We start from the raw sequence: 13,019 nt of genomic DNA, 5'->3' as shown, positions 1-13,019 counted from the left end.
TCCCATGACCCTCTACCACTGTGCCAAATTTCACATGGATTGACCAAGTCAGTGAGGAGAAAAACGTGGAACAGACCCACAGGCAGAGTTTTTGTCATTATAAAGTAAGATGTATTTAGTAGATGACAGTTTCTTACCTTAATGGCTTACTGAACTTCATTTGCAAGTGTACTAGTGTGATTTTATTGCTTTGGATCTGCAAACGCTTTCTAGTGATAAAAGAAATACACCTTCAAATTTAAACAAAAATTAGTCAGCCATTATGAACAGTATTCTCACATTCATTAAGCAGAGGGAAGATTTCACAACCACATGGTTTTGAGTTAAGTGTCACTGAACTCTTGCTTTGGGGGGTTTGTTTATGTGACTCACTGTGAAACTTTGTGTTGATAAGTACCAAGTAACAGTAGTAGCAACTCCCATCAACACTTTGCTTATAAACGCTCTGTGCAGTCCATTTGTTCAGTAATGTAGCCTATTATTTTACTACTCCCATATGAAAATATGGTCCAACTCTAAATCACAATTTAAATACAATCTATTCTGGCACTAATCCCTTGTCGTGGTCTGGGGCCAGCCTCTGACTCACCCAGCTTAACAAAAAATCTCTTCTTCCAGTTTCTTACACTTTCTCTCTGACTCTGCTGCTTCAGGTTGGGGGGCTGGGTGTTTGTTCTAACTGATGATGTGGCTGTTCTTCCTCCTGAGTGCCAACGCAACAGATTTCAGGATAAAGTTTTAGATGGACGATCTCGTAATCAAGATGACAAAACGGAGAAGGGCAAAGACAGAAAAGCAAATGTGGGCAGAGAGAATTAGCGTAAAGAAAAATGGAGATTGAACCGGAGGAAAGCTCACACAGATGACTCAGGCACGAATAGGGTCAATAAACACACAAACCAGGAGAGACTGAAGGGAAAAACACACACACACACACACACACACACACACACACACACACACACACACACACACACATACAGTAAGAGTGAGGTGTATTAAGGTACCTCAACTTACAAAGGACAAACATTAAATTCAAACTAACCCAAATAGCTTTTCTCATCTAGCAATGAGTGCTACTGCTTATTAGCTTTTTCACTGACTAAACTGAAGGTATCAGGTCCAACATGTCCATGTCCTGCCCCAGTAGTTCCTTTTGTCAGCCATCTCACCACAATTTCTAATGATACTCTAAAAAACAATGTGCTTCGTTTTAAACCCTCCTTTAGTCCAGCTGATGTAATGCCCTTGAAATTTTTATTACAACTTTGGAATGCGGTTGCTTAATATAGTGAATACCTTCTACCTGTCTGCCAGCTGTGTCCCTGACTATTTAAAGACTGCTTGTGTCCTGTCTCTTCTCAAATAACCTGGCCTTGATCTCCCCATCTACAGACCTGTTTCCAAACATGCGTTTTTAGCTTTCTATCTTACAAAAGACAGTTTCATTACAGCGTTAGAAAGCCCTGTCATGCAGTAAGGCTTTTGGAAAAATCAAAGCAAAGAAACCGCCTTTCGAGTTACAAACGACCTTTTAATGACGGCAGATGTCGGCGAGCGCTCCATTATCATTTTGTGAGACTTAACTGCAGCCTTGAGACTTGACACAGTGGGTCATGACAGTTTGATAAACAGATTTCAGCAGTGGGTTGGTTCCAGTAGGGTTTATGAGTGTATTTGTCTGATGGTTATGTCTTTCAAATGGTAACAGTGTCTCCTCGTTAGGTCCAAGAGTTCAATTCTAGGACTGATCTTATTTTACCTGTATGTACTCCTCTTAAGTCACATCATACACAGACAAGCACAGTTTAGTCGAGCTAGGGGTGAAGCTTGATTAGGCCAGTTAATCGGACTACTGTCCCTGTCCCAGTATACAAGCATGGGAGGAGAATTGATTTATTGATGGAAGTATGTCCAACTCTGCTACAATAGGTGGCATATATGCCCGCTTACAGCTTGTTAGTATTGGACCTTCTTCCGGTTGACCTATTACGTCACAAACCATTCGACAAACAAGTTAGCTATGGTTAGCTAGCAGCAAACTGATGGACAACTTCACAGTTCTGTACATTTCACCTGACCAGAAATGCACAGCTCTGGATGTAGATTTCACCATGTTGTGACCTGCTTCTTCTATTGTAACGCATTTAATGATTTCAACTTCTGGGTCAAAGCTCGTGGCAGAAATTGTTGTTGCCGGCTCACTGTTTTTCCTCTTTGTGGCTGGTGGCCTTCTGGGTGACCTGTGAGGGTGTGAAGTGTGTGCTTCAGTGTGTGTATGTGGAGGGAAGCAGCTCTCTCAGGGTGTCATGGTGAAGGCGCATGCAGCAAGTAGTGATGTCACTCAGCAGAGTTAAGTGTCTAGATAACCTCAGGGCTGCTGATCAACCTCATGGGAAGGCCATGGTTGTTGTTGTGTGGTGAAGGCTGCAATAAAGGCACTGTTGGTGAACGGCACCTGAACGCCTTGACTGCTAGAAACTAGTTACCAGCTAATACCAGGCAAAGCTAATTTGTGGAGCATGTGCCGAACGCTTCGGCCAGTTTGAGTCTGAATGACTGTATATAAGCAGGAGTACTTCGACTCCCAATCGCATTATCTGGGTGTTAGTCCGACTTAAAAAAATGGAAATTTGAAACAGTACGATTTCAGTCAGACTAACATGTTTACATGTATTTTAAAAGTTCGGTTTTAGTTGGACTAACGATAAACTGATTTTCTCTAATGTGTTCCATGTCATTGTTAGGCACATGATACCTACAGGTCTCCATAAAGCCCAATTCCCCTTCTGATCTGTCCTACCTGGCTATTTAAACTAAAAAAATAAATAAATAAAATAAAATAAGATTCTTGTCACTGGCCTTGAAAAAAACCTGCATGTGCAGATCAAGAAATATCTTGAGGCTGTGCTAACATCATCAACCATGTGCTAAAAACACTGGTCCATATGTGATTCCAGCTCCAATTTTGAATACCAAATCAGCAAGCTCATATCATCTAAAGAAATGTCTGCACTTTGATTTTATTCCTGTATCTTTTTTTATTGATTCTTTTGTATGTAGCACTTGGTAACACTGGTGCTATACAGATAAACTTTATTTTTACTGTTACAACTGTATAAACATTGGAAAATACTGAAGTTTAAATCTGTGCCCATCACCTCTTAGACACTGTGATCAGTGAGCCATCAGTGGACGCTGCCAAGACCTCTTGTCAGTGTTGACAATACAAAGTTTTATAGGATTATGTATAACGCTCATAACTCCACATCATAAGACTGTTTCAGAGGTAACATGTGACCTTCAGATTTAATACCGGGGAAAAAAAAGGCTTAAATCCAACAAACTTTAAATAAGCTCCTTTCCAAGTTATTTCTTATAATACGAACTGACTGCATGCATTTCTTCAAACGTCTCTGAGCTTGATCATATGTACGATACATGAGATTGGGGAGGTTTTATTTGACTTGCTGGAGGCTCTGTACCCTCTGAGCAGTGAGAAGTGCCAAAGATGAGGCCATGTTGCTCTTAGCTCAGCTCTGTTTAGGCCACTCCTCACACACACCCTCTCTCTAGGGGACAGCATGGACAAGCAGGGCAGCAGCTACAGAGAGGCTACAGTCTAAAAACGGATGTTATTTAAATGTGCTTTTGAATTATTAAAATCCACTACCAGTGCCAAGAGGGAAAGTCGTAATTTACATAGTCTATTTCATACAGAAAGTCAATGTGCCTCACATAAACAAGTGCTTATAAAACATAACAGGACGAGGTAAAGAGAGAAGAACAAGAACAACATCTTCCTGTTCCGGTCCGGGAGGCAGACACCAGCAGACACATTTAAGACTAAACTTAAGACTTTCCTTTTTGATAAAGCTTATAGTTAGGGCTGGCTCAGGCTTGTCTCGGACCAGCCCCTAGTTAGGCTGACATAGGCCTAGTCTGCTGGGGAACCTCCTATAATACACCAAGCCCCTTCTCTTCTTCTCTCTCTCTCCTTAGTTTCTGAAAAGTTGGCTCTTCTTCGCTTGCTAACATTCACGTCCTGTTACTGCATCTCGCTAACTCGGCTTTACTGCATGTCACTAACTCTGCTTCTTCTCCGGAGCCTTTGTGCTCCACTGTCTCTCAAATCTGGACCCTGTGGCTGGACCAGCCAGGGAACCACTGCTCTAGCAGATATGCAAGCCAAGACTTCCTCTTCTGTTAATAAACTAATATGCATGCCAATACATTTTTTAAAAGCTAATCTAAAGCTAAATCATCGTCGCACAAGAGCCAACGAGTTCCGAGACTGTATTTCAGCCTCTCCCTACAGACTGTTTACCTACCGTTCAAATGTAATTGGTTAATACCACTCAGACTACAAAGGGAAAGCGGAATCTTGTCCCATCACCTTCAGATTCTGCATAGATATACAGATATGTTTATATATATAAAAATGATTGCAATATGACAACATCACAAACTACAACCTAAAACCTACCAATCATTACTGAATGTTCCCACTGTAAAATGAGTGATGTCATTCAGACTACTATTCCTAAAACAACATTTCCTCAAGCTTCTTCACCAGCCCTTATCTCATTCAAACCTCAATGACCATGAGAACCAACATTTATTGTTTGAGGGTTTCCCCTCAGACCAGTGAAGCATTTCCCTCGAGGTGTGGTTAAAGTGCATCGGCAGAGCAAGAACAGAGAGCTCTCTATGGTGGTGACCTTTACTGGCCTACTGGTGGAGATGGAGAAACAACTGGACTGGTTAGATTTGGCGGAGCTGGTGTGCACTGTGAATACTATCAATCACACGGGCAAATGGGCTCCAAGATTTCATTTGAGGAGTGTTTGTGTGAGTGTTCACACTTCTTCCCTTGTCTACACTCACACACACACAAGAGACCAGTGCAATTTAAAAGGCAGTGAGATTGATTACAGATCTTATCTTATTCCCATACTGCACATGGTTCATGTGTGTTGTGGAAGAACACCTTACAGAATGCCTACTGTCCTCAGCGGGTAATCTGACTCACACAATCTTCTATACATCCGGGTCAAGCCCCGCACTGGGCAACAACACTAGCTGATCCAGGATGCATTGCCACGGAAGCAAAATATGTATTCACAACTGCAGATCTTTTTTTATTTTTAACTTTCTCTTGTATGAGCAGGCAGAGGAAACTTGCGCAAAGCTGGCAAAAAAAAATATACTGTGGCTTTCAAACTTCCTCCTCTCATGGAAATTCTTGCAGCTTTATTGCTATTTCCTTCTCATAACCATGACCCACACAGGTACCACAGAGAGGAGGATTACGCCCACGTGTGCTTACAGTCAGAATTCTGCCTTTATTCACACAACTCAATAATACGTCTTTCACTTGTGGCCCTAGTCCCTTTCAACCCCGTAAACCCATAAAACTACACAGAAATTGGTTATTTTTAAAATGTTTGACACAAAAGATACTCAGAAGACAAAAGCTAGGTGCTGTGAGTTTCCACAGGCCGGACAGGTGAGAACCTGACAAGAAACTCACTTATTCATCAAGCAAATAATGGACTTCAGGATGAGAGTCGAAGGGCAGAGAGATTTGGACATTTGAGACCCCTGACCCAAAAATCTTGCAAAAAAATCCTAGACACAAAGTCTAAGGAATTTTTTGGAAATGGCACCGTCTCCGTTGTCATGTAAACTTGCAATATGCGGTTCCTCTGAAAACGGAGACTTGTCACACATGTAGGGCTGCAACGATTAATCGACTAATCGATGAATAATCGACTATTAAAATAATCGGTAACTATTTTAGTAATCGACTAATCGGTTTGAGTCATTTTTCATAGAAAAGTACTATGAAAGTACCCCAAAATACTCTTATTGCAGCTTCTTATGTTGAAATATTGGCAGCTTTACACACTCTCCCATGACGGTGAACTAAAACCCTTTGGTGTGAGTACGAAACAAGACATTAGATGACATAATTTTGAGAAACAATAATTTTGGGAGAAACAGACTGACATTTTTCAACATTATAACACATTTTTCGATAAAATGATTAGTCGACTAATCGAAGAAATAATCGACAGATTAATCGACAATGAAAATAATCGTTAGTTGCAGCCCTACACACATGTGCATTACAGTTCCAGTCACTAGGCATGCGCAAGAAAGTAGACCATCACAACAACAATGGCGGACTCCCGAGCTCTGTTTGTGCTGCTCACCCTGAATCTATCGATGCTTCTCCAGCAAGGTGTAGATTTACTGTAGCAACTCCACCTCATTGTCCGTCCAGACAAATGTTTGTGCAGTTGCCATTTTGTTTGTTTATACATCACTGCTATGTAGAAGGAAGCACAGGCGTGTGTTGTTTCATTATAAAGTCACACTGCCAACTACTGGCCTGGCATGTATACTACAGCGTTTTTGGTCTGTTTTGCGGATCCGTGTGCACGGCTAGTGTTATTGAAACAAAAATGAGGAACAATTCCGTTTTTAGTTGATCGTTTTCGTGTAAACAAGGCCTAAACATTTTAACATTCACATTTGCCGCTGGTTGTATTCCGGATGTACAAAGCGAACCTGAACGTCTCATTATTGTTAAAAAATACAGACAAAACCACACAAAAGGGTGGGGTTTGGTAAATCCAAGGAGAAAGCACATATCTAATGCAAAGACCATTAGCATTTATTTTATCTCATGGATAAAAAACAAAGCATTTCAACTGTTGAGACAAGAGCGCTCATTACAATTAACAGCAGGCGACAACAGTGTTGGTGATGTAAAAATATTACAACACTCACTTAGAGACGGCTGCAATTATTCCATTTGATTAATGTTTGCAAATGACAAACGATGATGTGTGTCTGTGTGTGTGTGTGTGTGCGGGGTGGGGGGTTGAATGGGTGTTAAATCACAGGGACACATTTGTCAGAGTGCATGCAAAACCACAAAGTGCCAGTTGATCCTTTTAAATGACTGACAACTGCCAGCCTGTGGTTGTAGTGGGCGACAGTGAATCAATATGGCCGGCTCGCAGGCCCCGAGCTATGGCCCACCTCTAAATATAGGACACAAAAAACAGCGATCAACCGTCAGCCATGGAGATCAAGTGGCCCGGGCCTTGTGATTGACTGAATGATCCATCGCTTCACAATGAAAGTCAGGGTGTGGTGCACAAATTGAGAGATACAAATGGAGTTAAGCAATACCCACTTCATTCAGAGTGTCACATTATACTGTTAGGCTCTCTGTTTCTGGATGCATCGGCTTTGCTGCCGCTTTTTGAAAAAATGAAACAGGATCCATTTGTGTTACGTCGACCTGAAACTGACTTAAAGAGGCTGATGACCTCGGGGAAAACTGATTCAATTGAGGTGGGGTTTTTACACTGCTTTACTTGAGGTACTTTGTTTTTCATCTTGTTAAAAGTGGGGCAGCTGTCCGCCCCCACCCAACTATCTTTGTCTTGGAAATGAACACAATAAAAAGTATGAATGCAGAGGAAGTAAAAATATTTCTTATATAAGGCTGCACACTTGGAAGCCATAACCACTCAACAACAACATGATATTAGTCACCGGGTGCTTCACATGACAACAAACACGGGCTTCTGTGCAACATACATATACTTTTACAAACATGACAGGAACGAGCTTAAGCACAACTTGATGTTAGGTCTGCTGAACCAGGCTGTAGACGACGATAAAAGAGATAACTGCTGTTTAGGTGGATCAAAGGCTGCATTAAATTAACAGGTCCACAGTCTGGGCTCAAACCCTGACACACTATTTGACTCCCTAATGTGGGCACAAACCTTGTCCTGAAAACATGGAGCCATGTAGGAGCCGGCTCTCCACCCAGCTGGTAATTTTAAACTCATGGCATAATGGCATGACACAAAACCTCACATCCTGTCAGCACAGCAGAGTGTGTTTATACGGAGGGAGTAAATATGTGAGGTTACTGCAGGGCAAGACGGTTTAATCTATGTAGAGGAGGGGGGGCACACAAGAAGCTTGTGAGGTTTTTAATAGAAACATTCTGTTGGTAATATAGGGAGACATAGGGTGGGTCTTACAGTGGGAGTGTGTCGCTATTTTAAAACCATGGCAGTAAAGCAAACATGATAGTCCAAACATGAATGATGCAGTTTTACTGATGTTTCATGACTAATTGAATAAACTGGTGACTCTGTGTCAACACAGCTTTATAACGCAGGTATCTTATCACATTTGAAATGCAGCCAGGGATACTGTGAAAGAAAAATCCCTGATTCAAACAAACTGGTATTGAATTTTCTATCAAAATTTGCAACACAGGGCTGAAATGATTTTTCGATTCATGTATAAATAGACTGACAGAAAACTGATCTTTAACTAGTTTGATTTTTCATTAATTTCAGTCATTTTTTGGGCAAAATTACTAAATATTTAAAGTTGCAGTTGCTCAGTTGTGAGGATTTCTTTTCTTAGTCTTCTGTTAAAGTTGATCATTTTGGGATTTTTGACAAAACAAGCTTCTTAAAGACATCGACCTTGGATTTAGGAAATCGTAGCGAGCATTTTTCACCATTTTCTAACATTTAAAATGATACTATTACTAATTTTCTACGAAAATAATCACCAGTTGTAGCTCTAAGTTGGACCTGCTATCACTCTCCATCTTTCACATGGTTTTTATTCAACTACATCTTAGTTGTCAGTGTTTTATGCTGCAATGATAGGTTTGTTTACATCAGTAATTTATGTTAACATGGGACAAAAACATTTGCAAAACACGCAAAATTATTATATCTCAAGTGGATAAATGAATGCAGCATAGTATCGCAATATTTTTGTGTAACAATATCGTATCACAACTATCGATGTTTTTATTACATAAATTATTGTTCTGACAAATACAAATTAAACTTTAGCCTACAATCAATTGCTTTTCAGTTAACTAGATAGATTTTGCTGCAAAAAAAATGGCTAAAGTGAGATGAACAGACTGAAAACTTGATCATATTAGATAAAACATATGTTGACAAAATTTTCCTTTGAGGACATAATTTACAGTTCTAAAAGGTCAAAAATCGCAGTATATCTTATCGTAATACTCACCGTATCGCAACATATTTACAATCCCAATAATACTAATGTATCCCCAGAGTTGATATGGTAGGACCTATGCTGTTGACAGGGAGGCTAGAGGACATGACAATATGGCCACATCAAAACCAAAAGTGATGCAAAAAAAAATACTGTCAACACACAATATCAGGATGCTGCAGCTGTGTACCCAGCTGCCTCACGCCTCAAATGGTTTCAAAAACAAAGCCAACACTGTAAGTAACATTTTTACACCTTTGCTTGAAATCAAGGTGAGTGTGCCGTCTTTTCCTCCTGTGTTCCTCCAGCTGTGGCTGACAGAAGCAGATGTTCCAGCTGATCTTGTGACTTAAAGGTATCTGTACACAGGTGAGCCTGGGGACACAGTGACTACAACCAGGTGTATCTTTTTGTGTGTGAGCTGTGCATGTGAGTGTCTCTCGCCTCCAGTCAGCAGTAAACCTCACTTGTGTGGGGTCTAATTTCAGTCTTACAGTGGGCCTGTGCAGAAGCCGAGCCCGTCCAGCCAAATGAACCCTGTGTTGAACTTTACAGCTCAATCTGCTCAGACCTTAACCTGGTTTATCACGGGATTAGGCCACGTAAGGTCAAAGGTCAAAGACAGGCTCTTGCTAAATCTCTGCCTGCCTCTAGTCTAGAGTGTAGTTACACTCCAGTTGGGTCAGATGGCAGTCAGTATGGCATTTGACACACAAACACAAACAAGCGCTTGGCATTGCGTGCTACAACCTCCACCCACTGTTTATTTTGGGTAATATGACACCAGAAAATGTAAAGTTTTTAGGTGTTTACTGGATGCCGAACTGAATGAATCATAATACATCATAATAAATCCTCAAGTTTGGTTTAAGTGGTGCAAGCATTTCACAACAAACACGAAAACAATAAAATTGGCAGTTTTGTTAATGGAGTCTGGCTACACCCAGAAGAGACGGAGTTCTCACGCTCACTTCTGTCACCTGAACAAACTAGTAGGGTGAAGTTAGGTAATTTGGGACGTCATATAAAATGTGACAAATATGGTTTTGCATTTTAGGCTCTTTTAACATTAGCAGCCAGTCACCAAACATGTGTTGCAGTGTTTCTACAAATGTCCTTTATATGACAATAATTTATTGGTGTAAGACGTGTTTGGGTGTTTACTGCATGCCGAACTGAAATGTGGATGGTAATGAATCGAGGTTTGGTTTAAGAGGTATGAGCATTTCACAGATAACTCGAAAAGATTAAAATTGCAGTTTTGATAATGGAGTCTGGCTACACCCAGAAGACACCGAGTTCTCACGCTCACCTCGGTCACCTGAACAAACTTAAATCACATCCCCGTCACTGTGTTTACCTTGTAGCTGTGCCGAGAGGGACTCCTGATGTTGCTGATACTTGAGTGCCATCGCCTCCGTCCTCTTGAGCTGCTTGTGCATCTCATAGGATATCATCCCCCCGTACATCACCCCGCAGACCACGGTGACCAGCAGGAGACACTGGAAGATCCTCCGCTGCCTCCGGGAGCACACCCCGCTTCCCATGTTGGACCCGCACCCCTCCCCGCTGTCTGCGCGAGCAAACCCCGTCTCTGCTGCTGGAAACTTCCGACTCAACTTTTCACCTCCTGCTTTAAGCTGAAGCTGACCCCGGTCCCCTCACTCCCCGAGCATTTCCACGCAGAAGTACGAGTTAAGTGCAGCTACTTCCAGATGTAGACATTATTTTAGCACGGCCACATCCACTCGCGACTCTCCCCTGCGACTTCAAAGTAGCCGCTCAGATTTTCTCTTGACTTCCCGTCAAACTCCTGCTCTCTGCTCAAACGCTGCACAAACCGAGGCTGACCACTCCAGATCTGCGTCCTCGTCTCCCCCTCGCAGGCTTTAGCTCCTCCGACGCCACTCAAAGAAGCTTATAATGGCAAAGTAAGAACCTCAAGTTCCCGACGAGGCCTCCATAGCACCTATAACTTTAGTTACGTGTCAGCCCAGCAGCTGCCTGCCATCCGAGTACAACTCTGGAGGAAGTCCCTCCTCCGAAAAATCATAAATTTCCCTATTCCCGCCCTCACAGGAAAAGATTTGATCAATTGGTCGCCAGAGATTTCGATCAAAAAGCAGCAGGGCATGAGAGGGAGGAGGCTTGTTTCCCCACCACAGACCTGTTAGGATACTGTGCAAATAATGAATTGATCAGTATTAAAATACAGTATGACTTTGAGTCACACTGCAGAGATTTCAAACCCTGAGATCACCTCACTAACTTAGTTTAGTTCAGTTTTTGCTGCAACTCCAGTGGAAGTCCCCAACATCTCCTGCACACACTGAGGATAAGGGAAATTCTTAATTTTGTTAAACTGGAAACAATCAGGTGCATAATAAAGAGCTCCCTGAGGAAATTTTGCATGATGTGGGATCCCTTTTTTGAGTATGTACCAGAGCATGGGCTTTCCAGATATTCCTGAATGATTGATCATTTTTTGTCTTGTTCTGGTTAATGATTAGGTTTGTAGTTTAGTTTATTTATTTGCACATACATGTATGGAAAATACAGGAAAAACAGAAATTAAATGTAAAAAAAAAAGTGTGCAGGAGAGGGTTGTAGCCAAAATGTCTTATAAAGATACCTCCCCTATGAAATAACAATTATACATGACATAACATAAATCATTTTAAACTATAATTATTTGTAGATTCGTTTTGATTGTTGCTGTGTAAATTAGGTGAAGTCAGGTAATTTGGGACGTCAGGTAAATTGTGACAGATAAGGTTTCACATCTTGGGCTCTTTAGATATCAGCAGCAACTCAGAAAACATACTGCATCGTTTCTACAAATCTCCTTTATATGAAACACTATATTTATTGGTCTGACACAAATAGTATGTGCAGAGCAAAGTGTCAGAAAAATCACTGGTGTTGAATTTATTAAATGTTTGACTTAAAATCAAAATATTACCATAATACACTTTACTTTTTTTTATGGGAAAGGGTTTTGAGTGAGTACTTAATGCATTTAGGTAAAATGGGACAAAAGAATTGAGAATAAAATGTGACATTTTTCTAAAATGAAACCTGCATGCTTTTAAGCTACCAGCTGCAATAAACTCAAGAGTTATGCTATTGTGTGCCACCCTGTAATATTAATGACACTGTTTTGGCATTTTTGACACTTAAATAAAATTTAAGATGATGCAGTAAAATCACAAGTTATGCTATTGTGTCCTACTTTGGGATATTGCAGATATATGTAAGGATTTCAAGTATTTAAGTATTTAAAAAATGATGCAGTGAGTCCATGTGAGCAACAATGGTCCAGAATTAGCCATCACTGTTACACATGCACGTCTATTCTAGACAATACAGCACCAAGAAAACCAAGGTGGAAAAAAGGCGGAAAAGTTGGACAATCTTTTTAATGATTAGCCACAGGTTACATTAATGATTTAATGAATAAATGACTGAACTATTAAATAGATTTAACCATTTAAAAACAAACATGACTGTTCCGTTTTACCTGAAAATTTTATTTGTGTATTTTGAGTATTTGATGTGTTTGAAGGTTCAAAGTTTATATAACATATTTTCTCTATAGAAATATATCAGAGAACCATAACAAGTTATAAAAGTGACACTTTAGGCAGTCTTCAGAGTTTTAAAAGGTTTTCTTGGTAATGTACCAAAAAGTGTCTCAAATTACCTGACTAGCCTATATGGTATATGTAATACTCATGGGATTAGGAATGTATTGAAAAGCAACAATACAATCCAGCATGAGGCATGTTTCGGTTTAAATATTAACTTTGGATGCATAAACATGCAAAACAATTAGCGGTATATCTATAATGTAAATAAACCCACTAACATGTCCAAGTGTAAAACAGTAGCATTAAAAACTTATGCATTTGTCAAACCGAGCAGAGGACACT

General features: G+C 40.5%; 1 protein-coding gene across 2 annotated transcripts in view; it reads right to left on the bottom strand.

Annotated features, from left to right (window-relative positions):
* The window catches only part of golim4a (golgi integral membrane protein 4a), a 32,707-nt gene extending 21,592 nt beyond the window's left edge, over window positions 1-11,115 (bottom strand). For both annotated transcript variants that reach the window (XM_050070478.1, XM_050070487.1), the window contains exon 1: window positions 10,448-11,115. In XM_050070478.1, coding sequence (XP_049926435.1) covers window positions 10,448-10,634 — 187 coding nt within the window. In that variant the 5' untranslated portion in view covers window positions 10,635-11,115. The remainder of the gene's footprint in view (window positions 1-10,447) is intronic.
* Window positions 11,116-13,019: the final 1,904 nt, after the last annotated feature.

The sequence above is a fragment of the Epinephelus moara genome, chromosome 2, assembly GCF_006386435.1.
Source record: "Epinephelus moara isolate mb chromosome 2, YSFRI_EMoa_1.0, whole genome shotgun sequence".
Taxonomy (NCBI): Eukaryota; Metazoa; Chordata; class Actinopteri; order Perciformes; family Serranidae; genus Epinephelus; species Epinephelus moara.
Note: the sequence above shows the minus strand (reverse complement) of the source record. Positions and strands in the feature narration are given on the sequence as shown.